Source organism: Rhinolophus sinicus, chromosome 17, assembly GCF_057876585.1.
Source record: "Rhinolophus sinicus isolate RSI-liver-muscle chromosome 17, RSI-T2T, whole genome shotgun sequence".
NCBI classification, from domain to species: Eukaryota; Metazoa; Chordata; class Mammalia; order Chiroptera; family Rhinolophidae; genus Rhinolophus; species Rhinolophus sinicus.
Window position 1 is genome coordinate 199,302,467 of NC_142517.1, and position 24,581 is coordinate 199,327,047.

General features: G+C 40.4%; 1 protein-coding gene across 2 annotated transcripts in view; it reads right to left on the bottom strand.

The window, feature by feature from the left end:
• The window catches only part of EPHA4 (EPH receptor A4), a 126,072-nt gene that overhangs the window by 46,586 nt on the left and 54,905 nt on the right, over positions 1 to 24,581 (bottom strand). For both annotated transcript variants that reach the window (XM_019753685.3, XM_019753686.3), the window contains exons 4-5: positions 19,898 to 20,053; positions 3,869 to 4,207 (exon numbers count right to left, since the gene is read on the bottom strand). In XM_019753685.3, coding sequence (XP_019609244.1) covers positions 3,869 to 4,207; positions 19,898 to 20,053 — 495 coding nt within the window. The remainder of the gene's footprint in view (positions 1 to 3,868; positions 4,208 to 19,897; positions 20,054 to 24,581) is intronic.

Sequence of the window (24,581 nt, forward strand, 5' to 3'; positions counted from 1 at the left end):
CAGTGAAAACGGGCTCAGTGATATTAAGATCGGCTGGCTGCCATCCCAGCATTTTCAGCAAAAATATTCACAGTTCTGTTGCCTGGCCAGGGAAACCTTATTTCATTTATACAGCATTTCTCTCTCCTAGTGACACATCCTGTATTTATTTGCCTGAGATGGTCCACTTAAGTAAAAGTAAACCGAAGGAAAGTCATCTAGAAAACAAATCACCCAGCAGTTTGCTAATTCATTTTTCATAAACATCAGAACCATCTCCCCCTGAACAAAAGGCAAAACAGTTGCTTGAGGACAGAAAATGGAGGAAGGGAAATAAGAGTTTCCAAGGAGCTCTCACTGTGTTCCTCGTGGACTGTAATGTCGGAAAGTAACTGTTTCCTTGTCTGATGCTCTCCTGTGGGGTGACTTTCACGGGCGCTCCCACTCTCACCCTCTTCCGATTTCTCCTTCACTGCTCTTAACGTAGAGGTGGGGGTTGGGGTAACTTGGCTCATGAAGAGACTCTGGGAGAAGCACTGCGTCTCAGATCAAGCCCCTCTGCTCTCTCGCATCTCAATGCACAGAGCGCCCATTTGGCCAAACGTAGGGATGCAGGCTTTGCTCTTGCAGGAAACCTGCAATCAGCCAGCTGGGCTACACTGTCTCTGGGTGACACTGGGTAGGTGTCACTAGTCAGCACTTTTGGTCACAGCTATAAAACTCATCTCCTTCTATCAGAGGATCAGCAGGGACAACAAAGCAGGGACATTCTGAGGTCCCTTTGTCTCCTCTTCTGGGTCAACTGGTTTTGAACTCAGGAGGGGAGAGGAAAAAGAAAAGGTGTTAATTAGCCCCTAAAACACTGCCATAGATTTGGGTTAGAATGGTCTAAATAACCATGTGAGAATACTGGCCCACTCACACCACATTCTACAAGGAAAGGATCAAAGCCCCGTGAGTTAAAGCTACATTTCCATGCCCAGATATTCAGAGTCTGCTCTCACAAGTGGGGAGAATCCCAAGCTGAATACAGGACTGCTATTAGTTATCTAATAATTTTAGAAGAAAGAGCATGGCTTTCTCTGGTTTCAAGTAGTACTGGCTCTGACATTGGCTTGGGGGAGTCATTTCACCTGTGGGGAACTGTTCAACGATGAAAAGTCCCAGAGGTGGTGATGATAAAGCCAGGAATTCTAGCAGGCTTTGGGTTTGTTGGTTCTTAAATAGGTTACTGATCAGAGAAAGGAGCCTGTGAAAACAGAGCAAAAATGGAGAGCCACGCAACTGTGGCCTCCAGGTGGCAAATGCTGCCATTCATTTATTCTGTGTATTCCTTACAGAGTAAGACATCATTGCCTATAAAGGTCCCTAAGGAACTGAATTGAATGAAATTATAGGGACGATGACAATTAGAATATAATTGGGCATATGTAAATATGCTTAGGGGAGTGTTGATGGAGTTTATGGTTGCTACAGTCACCCAGAATTTTGGCCTACATTATGAATTTGCACTACTATGAAGAAAGGGTTTGTTAATCAAAGGTAAACTGCCCCAATGATTTTGAATTTGTGAACTCGAAATTATGGTCGGATAATGAGGCAGTGCTGTGCACGTATACAGCTCTCTGCTAAGTGAAAACTTTCTGGTTGGCCACATAGGAGGTCTCCTTATTGAAAGATTTATTTTTAATTTTGAGCAGCTTCCCAGCATTACCCTTCATGAAAATTAAAATAAGGAGCTGGAATTTTGTCCTATTCAGCAAACCTCCTGGCAGGACTGCTCACCATGGCAGAGAAAACAACCTCATTGTGTCAGAGGAATTCACCCCACCCCCACCCCCACCGTCCACCTTTCTCCTAGATCTAAAAGAATGACACCTACATTTTTAATAAAACTTTGCATTTTTTCTTCCCTCTTTCATAATGTTTTTGTACATTTTCTTCTTTGGGGGGGATCCTGAACCTGTCTTCTTCGTGCTCCTTGTAACTTCTGGCCCGGTGGGAGCTGACATAATCCTTTGGCTTGAATCCTTAGGTACACAGACAGGCATAGAAGTCTCCCCACAAAATCTGTGGGAGCCAAGCCTGTCCTCAGCACGTCTCCCAGAGGCTATTCTCTGCCAAAAAGAATGACTTCACCTTGTACACTGAAGCTTCAAAATGTCCATTCCTAGTTTTAATTCAGTTTTGGATACAGAGTAGTGGTGTGTTCAGAGGGTCGCCGAAAAGGTACTGCGGGGCTGAACCTAAGAATATTGACTGGGTCACGAATCAGATTCTCTAGGAAGTGCGGAGATCGCTCTGTACCTTGTGGGCTCCTTGTAACTCAGAGATACCAGTGGCACCAATGCATTTCCCAGGATCTATGTACACTATTTCCATTGCATTTTTCTAAAAGAGAACTAATAAGCTGGCAATCACAGAGTACTTGTGATGCTATCACAACCTCCTAAATCATACTAGTCTTTGTAGAAAAATAGAACCGATTGCCACTAACAGTGTTCACAACCTTAAAGGGCAGAAATAAAAGACAAAAGCATAACCAGATGATCTGTTCACACCACGTATTTTAAACAACTGGTCACATTTGTATAACCAAAGTGGCCTTCAGGGAAGATGTGCCATTCTAGCTCCAGTTCAAAATCTTCCCCAAGTCTTAACTTGTTATTTATTCTAGCAAGTTCAGGGGAAAGTGGAAAAATAATGGCTTTGGATTGGGCCACTGGAATACTTCTTACTATAGATCAATTAGTACAGATACATTTTACTTAACTATTGAGTGCACTTACTGAAACATTCATTTAAGAGAAAAGTGCAGTAAGAGGTGATATGTAGGATTGTTGGCAATTTATAATCCTTTTCCGGTGAAGTTTGTTGTTCTTAAGTGTCTCACAAAAGGATAAACCACGGTCCTTTTTCCTGCTCCCCCTTAACTCTCCAGAAGTAACAGGGAGCCCGCAATGAGAAACATGTGGCGGAAATCCAGGATGGAAAATTAGCTTGAGGAAGTGTGGAGACTGTTTTAGGGGAGGAATGGGAATGAATGGGTCAGGAGCTGGAGCTTAGAAACCCAGATTCTACTTTGCACTTTGAAATATCTGCTAGTCAAGATTTTGTAAGAGTTTTGCAATTAACTCAGCAGAAACACTTCATGCACAGAAAATGTTTTCTAGTCATCTCAATTACAAGAGGAAAGTGATGCAGGAAATGAGGTAAATTAACTCTCTTCCCCCACGTGTCAATTGTGGATTCAACTATGAAAGTGGCTGCAAAAGTTGTATGTGTTTTAAGGGACATTTTTTCAACACACAGATAGAGCTGCCCATTAAACCACTGACTGTTCACAAATTTATATGGTGACTCTAGTACAGATCCTTGTTGATTATTTTTTAAATTTTGAAATAAGAAAACAAGACCAAAACTATAGCTGCCAATGCTTTTGTTGGCAAATGTAGCAAATATGAATATACCAATACAGATTGGTAAAAATCCATTTTATAATCCTAAATAGTTTGTAAATGCTCTACTGTCCAACCACAGACCTTGTGATTAAAATGGCCAATATAAATCCCTTAGAAGAGAAGTCCAGCCTGGAGTGAGTGACCCAACTCACTGGACTGTCATCTGGTTTCAATCACTGTCTTGGTCTTCACTGAATCTCCACCACCCAGTACAAGGCATGCTATGCAGCTGATGTCCAAAACAATATTTGCTGAATGAATGAACATCCCTCTAAGTGTCTTTTGTATTATAACACAGCTCCCAGGTTTATAATTAGATCCACGTAGTCCTATTTCAGTTGTAGAAATTTAATATCATTCATGAATATCAACACAAGCCCTTTTTCTATATTCACTTAGATCATACAATAAAGTGGGTTGATTCCTACCTGCTTGGTTGGTTGTCACGGTGACAGACACTGATTGATCTGGGCTAGGGTTATACTTGGACACTCCATTCACCGCCCAGATTTCAAATGTGTAGTTGGTATGAGCCAGGAGGTCAGTGATAGAGACTTTGGTGGTCTTCAGGCCATTCTGCTGTGGGGTATAGTGGACCCCACTTCCGCAGGGTCGGCACTTGCTGGAATCCCCAGCTCCGCACTTCTTGCATACCACATTGTAGGAAATGTCCTGACGGCCACCTGTGTTCTGAGGACTGCTCCATTCCAAGTTCACCGAAGTCTCATTGACATTTGAAATCAAATTGAGGGGAGCAGATGGTGGGCCTGAAGAAAGAAAGAAAACATATTATCACACCAAGAATTGAAGCGATCCTTTTGGGATCTTTCAGGGCTTATACTAGTCTCTGCAGCTATAAGAAGATGGGCCCACTGGGCAAAGAAAGTGAAAAGCAAGTCAAGCCAGCAAAAAGATCATTTCAAAGAAGAATAGAAGGCTGTACGTGTGTCATCCTCATTTCTATGCAAACAAATGTAGCATTGTCTGCTACTCTGTCAAGCAACTGTACCTCAAATGAGCTCCAAGCCCAGGCTTTCTCTCTGAAGCGGCAGGAAAATACCATAACTTATCTAGTCTCAATCTGCTCATCTGAAAATAGGTATGCAAATGTGACTCCAGTCCCCAGGGCGGTGGTGGGGCTCTGGTAAATTAAGAGGTATATACCACTTTTAAAGATAAATGATGATCGTAAGTACAGCATGTCACCAATATGGAATAAAATTAACTGAGTTGGATAGATGCGCCTCTTCGGTTCAACATGGCAGTTGAGGATGAAAGTGTTTGTGGTGATTAGTAGGAACTGGGTTAACCTGGTCGCAGAGATGTTGAAGGGAGGTACTGTTGTTGACAGATCTCAACTAGAGGCAGGTATTGTACAAAGGCTCACAGTCCCCACTGCCTGCCCGCCCTTCAACGGACCAGGGATGCAGCAGACCCTCTGAAAGCACACAGCTATCCCCCCGCTTTTCGAAAGTACATTTTACACCGCTCTGCTTTTAGGAAAGACCTGTTTTTGCTATCCAGAAGAAATCCAAAGAGGATTTTCACTTTTTACAAAAAAAAAAGGGCAAAAACAGTGCTCAGCACGTACTCTGCAGCGAGCCGTTATGAGAGGCAGCGTGCACCCTGCACCACCAGGCTCCTTCCCCAGGAAGTACACTCAGCATCTCAGCATCGAGCCGCCATAGCTTTGAATGTGCTTTGAACTGTGTCTGTGAGCATCTGTGCTTTATCTCGATTTATTTTGTGCATCTTTTAGTAAGATGGGCCCTCATGTGATAGCTTCTTCACTTTACACTGTTTCAGCTTAAGAAAGGTTTCATAGCAACTCTCTGCTTTCGGAGAGTAGGGAAAACCTGTTCGTATTCCCACTGACACCAAAGAGTTTCAAAAATATGAATGGTGGTGGTGGCTGTTTTGAAACATTACAACTGGTTGCAAACAGCATAGGGGTTAATTTAATAGTAATAAAAATAATAAAAATGAAATAGGAGTACAGGGCCAATGATGAACCCTCTTGCTTCTTGCTGTACATTAGTCTTTACATGCTGAGAAGTTGTGACACAAATTACATTCAGGGAGAAGAATCAGGATGGGAGAAGAGAGTGTCTTCCTGGTCTGAGCTGAGCTGGTTCCAAAGGTTTAAAAGATGCCTGTCACATGTGAATGAAAAATATTTACTCAATGTGACAGTTGGAAAGCCCTCTCTTTTCTTTCTTCTCCTGTATTTTGGTCTTCCAAGAAAAGAGCAGAAGTAAGTTTTAAGGAAAATGAGAGATCTTTTGCTCACTGTATCTATTCCACTTCAAATGTATTTGCAATTACTGCTTTCAGGAAAATTTGTTCAGTTTTTCCGAAAAAGGAAGTTAACCGCAGGCTTGGAGGTTAACTGGGAAGTCACGAGAAGCTTTATCTAGTCGACCATAATGGAATGTAGTCTTCCAGAGTAGCTACTGACAGACAATGGGAAGAGGTAACCTATGAATAAGGACCATGTTTCATATGTATTATTAGCTCATGGTGATGAATGGCGAGAGGATTTTGGTGGTAACATTGGCTAAGGGTAATTCACTCTCCTTTTCTCTTTATACAGCTTAGTTGAAAACTGTTGAACAAGGTAAGTAGGTCCTGCGAGTCTCCCGTGTAGACTAAGTATGATCTCTCTTTGTGTTAAGACCTACTCCTCATTCTGGGAACCTTAAAGAAAAAACAGTGTTATAAAATTTGTGTTAAAGGTAACATTACCCCACAGAAGTCCTCAGAAAGAAAATTCAAATTTCCTTTTTGTTTAAGATTTCAAATTTGTGTCTATGGTCCTTAGCACAGTGACTGGAAAATAACAGGGTCATATTAATGGTTTTTGAATAAATGAATAGAACTCTGTAAAATCATTGACTCTTAGAGCCAGATAGTATAGTAAAGACCATTTGGTCAAATAGCCTCATTTTAAAGATGAGCAAATTGAGATCCAGAAAGTGAGTCTGATAATATGGGAAGTTTGTGCAATCTAATGAGTGACAGAATCTAAAATTCATGAAGTACCGACTCCCACTCTGGGGTTATTTCCAGTCTACCACATGGCCCCATTAAAGGTATAACAACAAAATCAGTACTTTGAACCAAATTTTGAGACGTAAAGGTAGAAAGTGGGAGTGTGTATCTTCAATCTTGTTCAGATTCTGTAGGTACTTTCCACTGTGATGAAATCCATCACTAGTCTGCAGCTGACGCTGACCACAGCTTGGTTTATAAAATGGTTCCTATTTTGCTGCAACTTCCAGGGTTAAATAAGAGTGACTCTTAAAACCATTAACCTCTTTGCCAAGGTTCCTGGTCCACTTTCACATGGGAAAATGTGACACAATGAATCAAGCACCGCAGAAGCAAAAAGTCAGTAATTAGTATGTGGGACGGGGCACGGCGGTGTCTAAACAGAGAAGAAATGGAGCAGAAAACTAAATGGTCACAGGCCTCAGAGATACAACACTGAAACATGGAAAAAAAAAAAAAAATGCTGCAGGATTTCAAATTGGAGGGCTGGCAGGAAAGACAAGTGGTAGATAGCCCAGAATGAACTTCTTCCTTTGGGAAGAAGATTCTAGTAGATGCTGAAGGAAAAACAGAGAACTAGGCAAATTCAAGTTTAACGTTGCCTTCATGAATGGTTTGGGGAATTGTACTGCACATGTTTTAAGTTTCGCTGCCATAGGGAGTGATGGGTATAGTAGCAGGTTAGAAATTAAAGTATGACAGGAAGGAAATACAGCAATGTCCACAGAGTATGATTATAACATTTGTCGGCACAGGCCTGGGAAAAGACGCTTGCTTTATAAATTAAAATCATAATGGTGGCTGTATTATGTTTGTGGGATTGTGTGTTTTTCTTTTACTTTTCTTTTTTTTTTTTAACTTTTGCCAGTTAAAAGACAATAAACATATGAAGTGCGTTTCTATTTACTAGGAGGGGCCATCTCTTCCTCAGAAAAGAAAGTATTCTCCTCTCAAGACAATGAGAAAAGAATACAGACTTTAAATACAGTCAAAAGTCAGTATGGACCCAACAGTTATACTTAGCAGCACCTTAAAGCAATTACCTGTAGAGCCGGCTACACAGAAAAGGAAACAGGCATTCTGAGTAACATGAGTTTTCTCATGTTACGAAGCATCCAGAAGGAAGAAATCTTAACTCTCAGATCATCTTCTCTTTTGTTTACAGAAATACTGTATCTGGCTATTTAGGTACAATTACATTTTTGACAAGTGACTGACTTGCTCATCAGAAATATGTCCACCAAGTCTCCAATTACAAATATGAGATGTATAACAAAGAGGAATACAGGTAACGTTTGTTTTATTTTTCTAGTCTTCACACTGACATCATCTCTATCGAGCAGATCCTAGCTGTGGGTCACTGTGAACACAGTAGGGTTTTAAGCTTTCTAAAACCACCCACGAGCCTGAATGTAGGACAGGCAGCAATTCTGCTTATGGCGTTGTTTTGCAGTTTAGGTCTTTATTTCCACTCCCTATTTTGTTTGGAACATGGTCATGCTAATCAGACACATATCTGCCCCTATCATCAGTCTATAGGCTCCTCAAGAGAAAAACTGGTCTTCATCGTTTTCCAGTGTCTACCATGATTTCTAGTTCAGCACAAGCTCAATAAATGTTCGATGAGTCAATGAATCAGTGAATGGCTGGATGGAAAAACTAACGCAGTCCTTCAATGCACCCATGCCCAACTACCTAGTGGTTTCTCAAATGTGTGAATTAATACAGGTTTCTGAGTATTAGCTTTTCACAGACAAATTCATGAGCATTAAGCCCTGTAAAGGAGTATCTCAATGTAACTAATTTAATTTAATTTCCTCTTTTCTATAATTTAAAAATCCTTTGGAAAAAGTAAGGAGCGCTATAACACACACACACACACTCACACACACACACACACACACACGGTTACTTCTGTTGGGAGGGACTGTGGGGTCATTCATTTATTCAGCTAATATTTATTGAGTGTCCACTATTTGTCACCTGCTCTAGAACAGAGTGGGGAAAAAAGTATTGATTCATTTTGACACTTTGCTGAGTAGCTGAAGGAAGGGAAGATGGTGGTGGGGAAAGGAAGAGACTAAAGGAAGTTAACTGTGGATCGTGTGATCTTCTGGAGGATGCAAGGACAAGTCCTCTGTCCTCTCGGTTTTTTGTTGTTGTTTTTTTACAGCTCCCTAACCAACCAGCATGGCTGTGAATTAAAAACGTGGGCCCTGTCAGTTAAAGTTTTGTTAATTTGGGATGGGTTATTATGACTTTTCTCTCTCCATTTTGACTTCAGGTGATGATTTACTCAGGCATCAAGTTACAGAAAATGTTAGCTCTGAAGACAGTAAATTTTAACATTTTCAATGGTAGGCTGGCATTTTCCTTATTAGACTTTATCGAGCTACAATTTTTCTTTTAATTTTACCATCAAAATTAAGACATTTTAAAATACAAATCAATCAAATACTTTTATTGGAAGGATGTTTAAGGGAACCTAAGTGTCCTTTCTTCACATTTTTTATTTTATTTGTAAAACCCCCTTGGAAACTTAAGAAGCCTCAGTTTCTCTCTCTCCCTGCATCTACGCATGAGGCTAGCATGTGAAACTATTTTCAAGTTCTCTTGTGTAAAACGCACTTCACATTTTAAGTATAATTTGGTGGCATAGGTAACAGCGGTACGACCGGAACCAGAAGTGAAATGCAGTAATCCTGACCTTAAGAATCCTTCAGTGTGGGTTCAGCAGACTTTTTCTGTAAAGGGCCAGGTCATCAGTATGTCAGCTTCTATGGGCCACATGGGTGGATATGTATAGCAACTATTCCACTTTGCTGTTGTACCTCAAAAGCAGGCATAGAAAATACCTAAACAAGTGGGTGTGTTTGTGTTCCTAGGAAATTTGATTTGCAAAAACAGGGGGCACTTGAATTTTGCCTTCAGGCCACAGTTGACCAACTCCTGCTTTAGAGAATTTGACAGGCACAATGCAACCTCTTCCCAGGAAGATGCTCACGGGGATCCTCATGATTATGCCCATAATTCTACGGACATCAAGCGTACCCTGAACCTATCAGTGGAGCTCAGTCCAAGAAGCCCTGATTTACACATTTTTACAGCCCAGATAACAGCTCTGGCTTCTAAAGCCCGTTACATCTCCCTTCATTGATAAGGAAGGAATGAAATACGTGGAATATTTTGGCCTGTTTCTTGAGTTTCTCATTGCTCTGAAAAAAATGGGCACTGCATTTCTTGCCACTGTGGGTAAATTTAATGAGCATCCGTTCGCTTCACTGCTATGAAATACTTTCTGTATCGCACAGCAGGTACTGGTGAAAGGTGCTCCAATGGGTAATTATTATTTTCTAGTGGGACGTCTACTTGAATTCAGTTGACAGGAGTTTGACAGTATGAAGCCTCGAAGCAACTAGAGCCAAATGACAGCAAAAGCAAAGGACAATCATATCACACCATAAAATATATCATCTTATATCATAAAATAAATCTTGATCTTCCTTCACCTATCATGTGTTCTCCTCTGGAAAACAAGCTTCCATAAATGAACCACATATTATGTAGAAAAATTAAGTGAAAGTGATAATTTAAGGGCAATATTCCAAGTATAAAAGAAAATGCCAGTAATTCCACAAATCTTAGTTTTTCTCTCCCATGTATTACACTGAAGTATAATTTCTGAGTAGTTTAGGGAACACACTTGCTGGCTTATGTCAGGATTTAAAGTAGTCCCACTCAGGACAACCTAATGTTTACACATCCACCTGAAATCTGTAGGAGCCCTAAATTCAAAAAGGATCAGCCAACGTTGAACCTAAAGTCATAAATGCCTCTGGAGTTTGGTACAAACTATTCAGTGGAAAGTCCAGGTCAAAATAACTGCACCCACTGTATCCCACCCCAAGCTACCAAGTTAGGTAAAATGTACTTCTGCATTCTTATAGGAAGTAACTGGAACTTGAGCAAAAGATTGAAACCCACTAAGATAGTTGAACAGAAGTAGATTCTGCCGAAGGGTTCAAATCTATATGGTCACATGGGGTAATGTGACATACAAATCTGAAATTTCTATTTCTTGTAACAACTGGAATTAAAAAGTACTAACAGACTCTGGGACCAGGGGGCAAAATGAGTCAAGTTTAAAACTCACATTGTTAGCAACACTTTAAACATGCAACTCAGATACTTCAGACATTTTAGCTCTGCTTGGAATTCTCTCCCCTGGCTCTTTTAACAGCTGCCTCCTTAAGCCTCTGGTTTCAGCTCAAAACTCACCCTCCTCACTCCTCACTATTCTATGCAAAGTAAAATTCTCCCCTTTTTTCTATTTTACCTAATGACATCACCTTTTGTTCTTCTTGTGAGAATTTTCAATTACCTTGTTTATTATATATATGCTCATTAGAACAGAAGCGCCACAAGAACAGGAGTCTCTTCTCTTTGCTGATTTACGAGAGTATCCTCAGCCCTTACAAAGATGCTAAACAGACATGCTTATCGAGTATCTGCTGAATAAATAAAAAAGTGATGCGTTCTTAGCCCAGTCAGGCTCACTCCTCAGAAGCATCACCTCCACAGCACCTCTGTAGATCACAAAAGTTGATCCAAAGAAAAGAAAAGGCAATTGCATGCTAAAGGACTTAAAAAAAAAAAAAAATTCAAGTCTGCAACGAAGTCCAGGAAAGAGTTGATAGGAAACCAAAGTAGCTGGGCTCATGTATAGTGTAGCTTCCAGAGCTATCACAGACTTTTAATACTTAACTGATTTTTAATCACCATTTTAAAATTCAATGCCTGAGCCATGAAATTAATTCTGGATGTGGAAAGAAACATTCCCCAAGAGCATGCATGGGCAGAAACGTAACTTTTAAATGATCAATTTCTTTAAGCTCTACCGTCACCCTAGTAAAATGCCAAAGCAACCAGAACAAGACCTATCTTCTGAGGAAGAGGCAGCTTGGGTCTCACGTTCCATTCCATAAGGCTTCATTAATCATGTACAACTTTTGGACAGTCAGTGACACTTCAGTGCCTTAGCTATAAAACCCTCCAACCCTTCAGATAAGCCTTTGCTAATCTTTCTCCAGCTGAAAGACAGGTTATAAGGCGGAGGAAACGGGGTGTGTAAGTTTTGACTGAAATGAAGCTCATGCTTTCCCCCCTGACAGTTGTATAGGTTGCCACCACTAATTGCTTTCTCCTGGCCCTTGCTGCCAGGGGTTAGTTTACATAAAGACTGCTGTTCAGGGACACCTCTTCTGAGATACATGAACAGCGCATAACCTTTTATCACAGCGGTTTGTGTGTTTTAACAATGAATAGAGCCAAAGCAGAACTGCCCATTATTAAAACACAGAGCCATTTGGATCCATCAGTCATTTCTTACTGTCATGAAAAACTCTTGGCTTCCCATAGAGGTAACTCCTTGCTGTAATTTTGCCACCCTGCATTTTTCTAGTATATTTATTCTCCCATTCTCCTCTCCCGGAACCTTTCAGCTTTTCTTTACTGGGTTAATTGGGGTTTGGGTTTCTTTATTTTAACATGACTAGTTCATGGCTGAAGTACTTTATAAAGTACACTCAGTTATCCATGAGCAAGCTAGAGTATGAAAGACAGGAAAAAGTAATACATATATTTTTAAAACCATGAGTATTTTGTTTTAGAATTAGTTAGCTTGTGAACTAATTTGTACTTCTTGTGAAGCACTTTTTCATACTTTATCCTACTTCACCCCCAGAACAAAATCTGTCAGACAAGTATTTATTAGCCACAGCCATCTGAAACTAGATTAAGCAACTCTCCCAAATTAGCATGGCCAATACGAAGCTAAAACATAGCAAGGCTAAAATAACCCCAGTCACGGAGATACGAAAAATTAAATAAAATAAAAAAAAGGACTGTTACTATGAATTCTTTGTAGACTAACCAGAAACGTTTCCACTTTCTCAATTCACCCAATGCCACATTTCTCTTAGCTTCTCTGCCCTTGATGCTGAAGGCTGCTGAGAATACTTCATGGATGGTGCTATTGCCTTAGCTTGAGTTGAGTTGTCCTCTTTGCCTGGTTCTTACTTTCCACACAGGAGGGTAATTAGGAATTTCTGTTCAAGTTGTTTCCCTGGGTGGAAGGTCACAGGAGGTGGGGGGGCAATTATATCTATGTAACTAGACTCTTCCCTCAGTTCTTCTTCTGCTGAGCTCTAGATAGCATGTAGAATAAGAGTCAACTACGAAAGGAAAATCAAAATGCCGATAGCAAGAAGGTAGCTAGTTCTTACCCCAGGGGAGCTCAGGAAAATGTCTAATTGACCCTGTTTCATAGAAGCACGCTGTGCACAACCACTGTATGACTTCCATGAACAGCATCAAAAAAGTTATCCGGAAATGACAGGGCTCGGCTGCTAACATGCCATTCTTAATTATTCATGGTAGTGGGAAAACTGGAATAACATGATTAAATGGCATTGGCAGATTATTCAAGCTTTTCACTTGGACATATATTAGTGTTCCCCAAACCTACGCATTTTCCAGTGGAATCCACAATATACTATTAAGCCCTATAAAGTGAACAGTAGGTTGGGAGGTAAAGAGGACACTAAAATAGCATTATTTTAAATCCAATAATTCAATGAGATGATATGTGATCTTCACTAAATATCTTAAAGCTTTTAAAAATTGTGCAAACAACCGAATGGCAAGTGTTCAGCTTGGAGTCAATCCAGTGCTTTTCATTCAGCACACCTGGTGATCTTTTCCACTATATTCTAAATTTTCTTTAGACAAGAATCGTGCACTTAGGTTCTTTAGATGTACCTTTTCCTATTAGTAGTCAAAATGCTGAAAGGTAATCCCAAAGGAGGAAGCAAGGATGTGACTTAATCAGGAGCTGTGTCAAACCTTGCACCACTGAGGATCTAACTAAAGGAGCAGCCTAGAAATGGAAGAGGTCGATGAAGGCTGCAACTAAATCATCAAAATATCTTCGGTTGCTTTGATCAGTTTGTACATTCCAGGGGACAGGCACATTAGCTGGCTTATTAAGTGGTTAACAAGCAACAGGACCATATGTTCTGAACTAAAAACCAGGTCACGTGCTATGGCAGTAGGACAGTTGGTCTTTCAGTTTGAGTTTTCATCTTGTGACAAATGAAATGGAGTATGAAACTACACTCTTATATTGCAAAATTTGATAACATGAAATAAATTCCCCTGAAAAATCTTCGATTCAAGAATTTTCATAAAAATATGTTCACAAAAATGATTGATTGCATGGATGATAAAATGTAAAATGATTAGAGATCAACCAGTGGACCTTCTGAAACACTTTCATTAACACAACTTTGGGAATCGTTGGCCTTTGTTCTCACCCTTCGACTAACTAGTCTTTCACTAGAGCTAACTGCACTCCCATTAATCAATTCCAGAGGATGTCCTTCCCCCTATCATTATATTATTAGCTACTTACATGTCTAAAGCAAAAAGAAATATGTTTGGGGGTAGAAAAAAATGCAGTTTACTTGAAAAGGAAGACTGCTTTTTATCCTACGGTTTTTCAACATCAAAGCCTCATACTAGACCTCCCTCCCAAAGTCCCTCAGCCAGACTATTCAGCATAGAAATCTTTGGATTAGAGGACTGAACTGAACATTGTACCTTCAAGGGTTTGTTTGAAAACGGATGTGAGATTTCCAAAATTAAAGCACTTAAAAAAAAGGTATCTCTCTTCTGCTGACCTTGGAAACAAGTAAGGACGATGTTATTTTAATTTGCATTCAAATTTTAACAACACAGTCACACAGCACCACTGGGATCCACACTGGGTTTCCACTGAAGATTGCTCATCATTTCATTATGGTTCATTATGTTGATAACTGTCAGAAAGCATTAGAAGCCAGGGCTTTGAGTAATAGAACTGAAATGGTAATTTTAGAACAATACACTTTCTGGAGGAAATACAGTGGCACAGTAAATTCAATTAGAAAAGGCAACTGTAGAAACGAAGTAAGTGATGTTTGCTGTTTGGAGTTAGGCTGTTTCAATCTCTTGATAACCCAAACCTGCACGAAGCTTTTTCAAATCAGGACCTTTCTTCATAGATCTTGGTAAATTTGCCCTCATTAGCTCTAAGCAACTCCAGGATAAATTGTCTTAAAAGCTGCAATTTTGGAATATTTTAGACCATGTCTAAGTATCAATCAATCACTCTTTGTTTGTTTGGCACAGCTGACTGAATTATTCAAGGCCGTTTAGTTGGAGACAGATGTGTGAAGGCCCTTCAAGTCGGCAACCTGAAATAATAATCTCTTATCTACAGAATGCTCCCAATCACGAGGCTCTAATAAGTTTCATCAAACAAGTTAAATAAAGGGTACCCAAAAGCACGAGGACAGATTTCCAATTGAAAAAGACAGAAAACCACTCTGGTAATGGTGCTCAGAAGTAAAGTTGGCAAAATAACAAATTAGCTATTTCTTCCTAGATATGCAAAGCCAATTTACTTCTTCTAGAAGGCTGCCACCCCCCACCCCCCACCTGAAGCTTTGAAACACAATAAAGGGTTGGAAAGTCACCTTAAATGCAATATTGGTTCAGCTTCCAACGGGGGAAAAGAAGACCTTTCTATTATAATCACAGTACAAGCGCTAAATGACTAAGGCAATCAAAGTCTTCCTGCACAGGCATGCAGCTGACTTTTCCAACACTACTGACTGCCAGACTACATTCCTGATGATGGGGAAAGGTAAAGGGAAGGTGAAGGAGATCTGGAGGGGAAGGGTGGTTATCTGGAGAGTTAAGGGACATTATTAGTTCCACTAATAAAACAAAATCACATTGAAATTCCTTCTAAAATATGATTCACGAAATCAAAATTCCTTCATCAACTTAACTGGCATCTTTGTGTGTATCAAGGTCTCTGTGTCTGCCTGGCTAGCAACGTCACAGAAAAACCCCATTGCCTTTCTTGACTGGTACATGGGTCCTAGGTGAACATTTATATTTCCACTCCCTAGCAGTTACCTAATGGGGACTCTGGGAAAAAATAAAGAGGCACAAAGCTCCACAGTGAGTGTATTGGATTATGCAACTTCAAACCTGGTGGATTTTCTTCCTCCAGCAGGCAAATCAAGTATTCAATTTCCATTTCAAGGAGAATGTTCAGAACCCTGGAAATCTCTTCCTAGAGTCACCACTGTACTGAAGAACCGCCCTGAAAGTGACGGGCGTGGAAGACAGGGTCTCCATCCCCTGCCACCCATCAGGAAGGAGCTAACTCTTTGCTACAGAAAAGTGGCCCACATACCAGCAGCATCAGCAACGTCTGGGGACTCGTTAGCAAAGCAGAATGTCAGGCCTGACTTCTCCTAATCGCCAGGTGATTTCCATGCACATTAACATGTAAGAGGCATTGTTCTAACTCTACTCTAACAGGTATGGATTCGTTTCTTGAAAATAGTCAGATGATGCTTCTACTGAAATGCTGTCCATCCGACAGGCCACCATTCATGTTAGCCTAACCAGAGGCTCCATTAAAAGTCCGCCCACAGATAAAGTTTATTTCCCATTAAATTCTCTCAAGTTCTCTAGCAATATAGATGGTGTGAAGAACTTCTTAGGTGTTTCCTTCTAAATTAGCCAATGCTGCTTCTATTCACCTGGTCTAATCGTTCTCCAAGTTAACAAAAACCTGATTTTACAAGCCAGTGGAGCAGAGTCTCTCTTCGGCTAGAAGAATGAGTCTCAGATAGTGTGTTTTATTTCTTCATTAGTGTGCCGTCACAGTGAGCGCTCACTAAATGCAGGGCTGCATAAGAATGCTGGGGTTAAAGACAGCACAATGAACAAAGAAGGTGCCTCATTATCATGGCTGTCAGCACAAGGGAATTGGGTTTGTCACCTGGTTTAACCAACTGGTAAGAAGTGATTAGAGGCTGGAATCAGTTTGAAAGGATCCCTGATGTTTACGTTCCTTTTCATCTCCACAACTTGTCAAGAGAATCCGATAAAGCTGGGGGTGGGGCAAAGAGGGAGGGCTTCATTCTGTGGCTATTTGAAGAAGAGGTTCTCGGAGAAACTCCCACTGTCTTCTTCTCTATTGAAATGTCTACTACAGCGCTGTCCCACACAACATTCTGCGGTGATAGAAATATTCTATAGCAGTGCTGTCCAGTATGGTGGCCACTGACCACATATGGCTATTGAGCTCTTGAAACGTGGCAAGCGTAAGTTAGAAACTGAGTTTTAAACTGCATGTTAATAAGTTTAAATGGAAATAGTCACATGAACCTGGGTGCTACTGTATTGGGCAGTGCAGGTCCGCTACGTCCATCAGGAAGGGAGAAATGTAGAGGGAGCCATAGGCCAGCATAGATTCTAATTCTGCTACTTCACTTACTAGTACACCCGTTAGCAAAACAGGGTCACCTCCCTGATGATCCCTGTCTCAGCGGAGGTCTTCAGAGTCATATGTAGTGAACATTGATTACATTTTTAAAAGAACTTAAAAATTCAACTCTGCAGAAAAGTGGTTTCAACTTTGTAGAGTACAATGATGCGGGCAACTTTTCAAAACACTGATGCCTGAGTCCTACCCCTGGAAGGAGATTCTGGAGTGCACGGCAGCCATTGGGTAATTTAATTGTACAGTCAAATGAGAAAACCACCATAGAAAAGCAGTGACATGCATGGGCAATCTGCTGTGGAGGGAGTCTGGGGGAGGAAGTGAACAGCTAGGGTAAAAAATAATACAGAGAGAGAGAGAGAGAGAGAGAGAGAGAGAGAGAGAGAGAGAGAGAGAGAGAGAGAGAGAGAGAGAACAAACATTTGTTAGATCCCTGCCATGTGCCAGACCTTTGCAAATATTTTCTTATTTAAATTTTAAAACTGTCCCACAGGTAGATCGTGAGAATCCCATTTTACAGATGAGTAAACTGGGACTTGGAGAGGTTAAACCTCACAAGTTCATGGCATTAACAACAGCACTGTGTCGCCTCTTAATTTGGGTCAGAGGGATGCAACACACATTAGAATAATGCTGCGAGTTTGAGTTAGTGTAGTGTAGAAAGAGTTCCAAGAGGACGGACTAGGATTAAAAAAAAGGTCATACATAGCTTTGGTATTTTCATGGACCTTTTATCAATGACACAAAAAGCCACCAGTCTTCCTCTCTAAAAAAATGCAAGAATTACTTTAGTTTTTAAAATTTTTGTTTCACCCATATGCTAAAAGTCAATATTTGCCTTTTCTCATTTGCATCCTCAAGAGAAAGCTAACAATTTATTCCTACAGAAATGTAAAATTTCAAGGGTTCAGCTGCCACACTTACTCATACGACAAACGTTCTAGTGACTCAGGCATGTGGCAATCTTTGGAGTCTCCCTAAACTTCTACACAGCAAGCTGCAGTAATTAAGTGATTGGTGCATGGTCTTCTGGAATGCTAGACAACAGAGCAGAATCATGAGACTGAAAATACCTGGGAGAAACAGCCAGGCCGTCTTGCCATCCGCGATGAATTGTATGAGGTTCCTCACACAACTAAGACCCAACCTAGAGAAGGCTTCACCTGTACAGACCATAGGTGGTGAACTACTTGATGGCAATTATCACACTGTCAGCCCACAATATTTCCCTATGAGTTTACTAAAATCCCACAACTGGAGAACTGCTCGCAGTGTGTGTGTGGATAGAGGAGAAAAGTTTATTAGTAAAGTAATCACACACAATGGAACATAAGATAAGAACATTTAGATGGGAAGAAAAGCAGAAAAGGCTGGGACGTGAGCCTGTCAGATGTATGTGGCCATCCAGAGAAAAGTACTTTGTCTGTGGAAGGACCAGAAAAAGAAGTGGACAAGGAAATCTTTGCCCACTTACGTTCACACCTAAGGCTGGCCCCAGTGCATTCCTTCCCTCTGGAAGTTTGTGCTTGACCTGGGGTGGCTCCCATCATCCCAGTATGTAGGAGTGAGGGGAGGCCTTTGGTTGTGTAGCCCTGTCACTAAGCTGGGGTGGAGTCTTGCATATGCTATTTAACATCTCTGAGCTGCAGTAATCTCCTCCCTAAAATAAAGATGATCCTACCTTATAGATTTATTATAATATGAGCCCTGTGATAAGGTGTATTGAAAGCCTAATACATCACCGGGGTATAATTATAAAATGGTTGTTATTATTATTATTGCTTTTGGTTATGAAAGAAACTCCGGCGTGGATGGCAATTTCAGCAAAAATTTGGGATGGACCTAAAAATCTTTCTCCCCACTCCTTTTAAAAGTGGTTCTTGACTGGTCTGGAGAATAGCCTCACAACTGGCCCAACTGCTCCCAAACTAGAAAATACTTCTATTTTTAGTGATGTTGGCTCCAGGACGGCCAAGATGGACTTTACAGTAGTTAGGGGACAAAATAATCGTCATCAGGACAGTAAAAACTAAACTATATTGAGCAGCATCATTTTATGCATTTTACGCAGTATGCAAACAACATGAGGGTATTGAGTAGCAATAACCACGAGGGAGGGACTATTCTCAACTCCATTCCACAGAAGAAGAGACAGAGACATAAAAGCTAAACAGCCACTCAGCTACGAAACGGTGGGCTGGGAAACAAAGCCAAACCCCGTGGACAGCCTGTGTGCCGGACACGAGGCTCTGTCCCTCCACACACAGACTCACCGAAGGGAAACATACGGGTGGAATGCCTGGGCTCACCACTCCCTGTTCTGGTCAAGGTCAGAGTCATCGCAAGGTCTGTGAAGCCCTGAGTGTACATGAAAGGAATGCGGACACCTAGGAACACTGTCCATATAAAGTGTAAGAAAAGATTTCGCTACTCCTCTGCATACCAAGGTGCCAACCCTAGGCATTCATTAACCCAGCGTTTATGGCGTGCCTAGCATGAAGCAAGGATCCAAGCCTAAATGTTATGAATACAAAACTATGAGGAAAGAAGGAAGAAGGGTAATAACAATACAAGCTATGACATCATATCACACAGAACTGAAACCACTTGTCCACACGCGATCCCACCCTCGGAACCCTGCCCTGTACCTGTTTCCCCCACAGCTGTCAAGCTTCCCCAAGAGTCCTCAATGAAATGGTAAGCCATTTATAAACTCCAATCTCAGCTCTAATTACACTGTCAGACAACGCCTGAACGCTCAGTCTCTGTTCCACAAAGTGGTCTGTTGGCAGCTGTGCATCTTGAAGGCAAGCAGAACAGCCAGAGCGAGAAAGATCCTTTCTTTTCATAAGCACTTCCTCTGCTACAATTGAGAAAAGATGCCTGTTGGATCTAATTTGGCCCCTGCACAGATATCCTGGGAGAAGACCTGGCAGCACCCTGCTAGGTGGTAATGAAAGCTATTGGCATCACAGAAACGGGAGACAAGCACACAACTTACGGGTGCAGGGCATAGAAGCAGCATCATTGTCGGCCCTGAAAAAGCCTCGATCACAGGTGCACGATGTGGCTCCTTCCCAGACAGAGTAGCTGTGGGGTGGGCACTTGGCACAGCTGGCATCCGTGGAGAGGGCCTTGTAATATCCAATTTTGCAGGCTAAAGAAAAGGAGAAAAAAAACAAACCAATGTAAACCACTGCTAACGTAACAAAGCAAAATGTCACCTCCTTTAATCAGAAGAAAGAGACATTTTTGTTAATCACTATTGATTATCTGGCATGAGATGCAGGTAAAAGCATCCCAAAACATTAATGGATTACCTTTAAGGGTCATTACCACTTCCGGTCAGATGACCAAGGAGCCCTACAGAAGAAATTTTCTGAAATCTGGTGGCATCGAGAAAATCACAGCTAAAGTTGCCCAAGTGTTTCCTATGTGCCAAGTAGCCTGCTTATATGCATGATGTTTAATCCTTACAACACCCGCTTTCCACAGGCCCTGTTATTAGCCTTACCTTAGAAATGAGGAATATCAGCTGTGAGCAGTAAATTGCCAGGACCTGACCATGCATCTGGTAAATGTCAGGGACCAGCTTTGACCCCAAATGATCTGCCCCCAAAGCATGGGCTCTTGATCACATGCTATGAAATCTGAGAGCATGGTCTTGAACCAACCAGTTGGAAGCGTGTCCACGTGCTAACAAAAAATTGGTTGATGATTGTTTCCTAATTACAGCTACAGAGAGGACCCAAAGTGAAAGACCACAAAAAAAAAGCAACCAAGCATAAAAGAAGAGTTAGTAAGACGCGGGTCACCATTTCAGGGGAAAGTGCTAGAACCGACTATCGATTCTAGAATATGCTAAGTTTTTTTTAAAAGATCAGCAGATAGTTTGTATTTATTTTCAAAATAATAAAATCCTCCCGTTTTGCCCTCTTTCCATTTTTTCAACACCCCCCTCCATTCCTCCACACACACCCTCAAATGGCTGGTACAGAGAACCTGGGCCATATAGTTCTTTATGTACTTGATACACTTTCCATGACTTCATCTTTACAAACATCATCACACTGGCACTAAGGACTGTGTTTACTAATGTGGAAAAACTCACTAATTCTGGGAAACCTTACAATAAAACATAATTAATACAGCCTTGTTCTCCTTTTTTTCTCCCCCTTCACGATCACCTCCCAAATCTGTCTCTATCTGAAATAAAAATGGACCAACACCATCACTATTAAATCCACAGTGACAAGGCCATTAAACATAAAGTTACTTCATAAGCCCAGAGGTAAGAAAAGAAAAAGTGACAGTTACCCACAATCTTTCCAGTATGATTCAGTCTCAGTTCTCTCCACTTATCACATCCTTACGATGTTTCTGTACTATCAAAAATACCAGGGGGAGAAGAAGCCATCAGGCACTTTTCCATCAGCCTGACGATCAAAAGAGACCAACCATGCCAGCAAGCCAGCAGATTTTACTCAAATGAGTAGCTAGAGATCCACAAAACCGACTCTCTGAGCAGATATGGCCACATTCCCTCATCGCGTTACTCATCCATCAAACATCCGTATGGCTTCCACTTGAAGTCTGTTCCTCCCTCTTGCACATCCTGTTGGTATTTTCTTAATCATGGCTCTTGTAATGGCAAGCGGAAAGGGAGTTTAGCAGAAGCTCCAGAAAGGCACAGTTACTTCACCACTATTAACTAAAGTTGTTTATGGAATTTCCTTTAACGAGTTCAAACTTTATGACGTGTGGAGCACCGACAATAAAAGCGCTTGGAGATCAATCTCTCCCTTATTTGCTTTCATCTTTCACTGGACCGGAGCATCTTAGAAAAACAAGTTGCTCCAATGACTGAGATTTATGTGTCTCAAGTTTATACACTTCACATAATTAGATAGGGTTCAACATGCAAGGTGCTTTTTGGTCATGCTTAAGATGGCCCTAGGGTTTCGATAAAAATTAGAAACCCCGGCTTTGGCAGGAAGAAGCACTGAGAGTCAGGCTGTCCATTCCACATCAAACGCAATGAGTCCCTGAACTCGGACACAAAACCACCGAGTCCCATCTGCCACTCAGTCAGTCACAGTCCACAAAGGCAACTTTCAGGAACCTGGTACCTCAGTACCAGGACAGGGAAGGCATAAATGGTTCGTTTTTTCGTATCTGGATGTTGGAGGAAAACCCTTCATGTTCCTGATTGATCTTTGTGCTCCTTCATTTCATCAGGCATCAAAATCTAAAAACTCACAATGGGACTGCAAGGTTGACAACAAAAATTGGTCTGTAACTGATTCATTGCAACGTGAAAACAGCACATTCAAAACCTTGTAAGAAAGAAAAGGGGGGTGGGGAGCATTGTTGATTCCTCAACTTCTACGACTATTTCCAGTTAAATTCATAGTTCACAAAAATCAAATTGGAAGATGTCTTGAATTTCTTAAAGTTCAAAAGTTAGTTGTGTGTATATATATGTATATAGATCTATATTAAATTAACATATATACATATGTTAATAAAGCAAAAATGATTTTGGAACTTTATATATATTTTTTCTACATTTCCTTGAAGCTGGTATTAATATGTTATCAAGAATACGTATACATGATTTCGTTTAGATAATACATTTTTATTCCCATTTGTAAAATTGAAGGCTGCTATTCTTGAAACACACTATTTTTTCTTCTTGCTTTTACAAGCACAAGCAGAAATTTCAAAATCGTCATGGTGCTATTCTCGGCAATCCTTGCTACCCCGTAACACATTCCTTTGTCTTCAACTACATTAAGACCATGTTATTAATATTTCAGGATTCTTAGAAAGGATCTCAAAATATGGTAGTGGTATCTCATGCACACAGCCATTTTGCTGTCAACATTCAAAATGACCTACTAAATTGATGGTTCAGTAGTACATTGCTTTGCTTTGCGTGGCTCACAGCCTTCCAGTACTTGGTGCGTGGATGCGTAAGTACATCCCATATTTATTCACCACTTATTTACATCTTAAAGTTTTTACTACATCTTTCATTCTAAACAAAATCCCCATGAAAGGTGTCTCTGGTATAGCAAGCATTGATTCATGTCAGGATTTTCCATCATTCTCTTTTAGGTGAGAACGGTTACACTGTGCTTTGGAATGGAAATGACTTCCAAAGACAAATTACACACCCAAGAAATAACTTCCTTTGGCCCCCTTTCTGGTAAAGGTTCACTAGATGGGGTGAAGTATGATGGAACATTCTGAATATGCCATTGTGGGAAGATTAGTTCACATGTGCTATGAAAACTTTGAATTTATTTCCTTTAGCTTTCCCTTAATTAATTAGTTTGTTCTGCTTACTCTAAATAAAACAAAAAGATAAATGAGGACAAGCAGGAAGAAAAAAACTATTTTCTTTCACTGACTCACCCACGACCATAAGGAGGTTTCATTTTAGGATTAAGTCTTCTGTAGAAGGCTCTCTGTGGAATGCTTAAAAGTAATTACTTTTGGTTAAAAACAAAAATAAAATGTTCTTAAGGTTCTGTAATATCTTCACAATTTCTTGGTGCGTGGATGACTTACATGAGATGTAAAACCCAATTTTAGGAATTACCCTGTTTCCCCGAAAATTAGACCTAGTCGGACAATCAGCTCTAATGGGTCTTTTGGAGCAAAATTAATAAAGACCCGGTCTTATTTTACTATAATATAAGACCGGGTCTTATATAATATAATGTAATGTAATAATATAATATAATATAATATAATTAATATAATATAATATAATATAATATAATATAATATAATATAATATAATATAATATAATATAATAAATATAATATAATATAATATAATATAATATAATACCGGGTCTTATATCTTATAAACCTATTCTTAAAACATGTTGTAGATATAGATGGTATGGTCATTTTTCTTTTTAGAGAAATACATAAACATCAATAGTACCTGATTGTCTTTATAGTAGTTTATTTTTAAACTAATTTAGTTTGTATTTTGGATTCTTTTTTTTTCTTTCCCTCTTCTTCCACCTCCCCCCTCCACTCTGGTTCAAGCAGCTTATGCCAACCTCCGGCTACTCGCGGCAGCCCAGCTCCAGGCAGAGCCGTTGGTCACAATCTTAGCTGTACAGGGCACAGCTCACTGGCCCATGTGGGAATCGAACTGACAACCTCAGTGCTAGGAGCATGGCGCTCCAACCACCTGAGCCACCGGGCTGGCCCTGTATTTTGGATGCTATATCGAGTTAAATAAAATATCATTAAATTTAATTTTACTTTTTTAAATGTGATTACTAAAATATTTATCAGTGTGGTGTGTATTATATTTGTATTGGGCAATGCTACCTAGAGATTGAACCACTAAGTGTCTTGTGTGCTTGTGGGTATGTGCACACATACACGCAGCTATTCATGCAAAAACTGGGTAGTGACAGTGGTGGGGGACACGTCACCATCACCCTAGGATCCTTATTCAAAACTTACCCTTAGCCCACCTCACAGACTGATTCACTTCTACTTAACTACTGCTCTCAGTCAGCTAGGTAATTACAAAAATAAAAAATAAAAAAATAACTAATTTGAGCTAAGGTATTAACAAATAGACATTAAAGGATTCAAAATGACCTTCCTAGGTAACAAATTTACATTTTAATATTATGGATCAAAGCTGA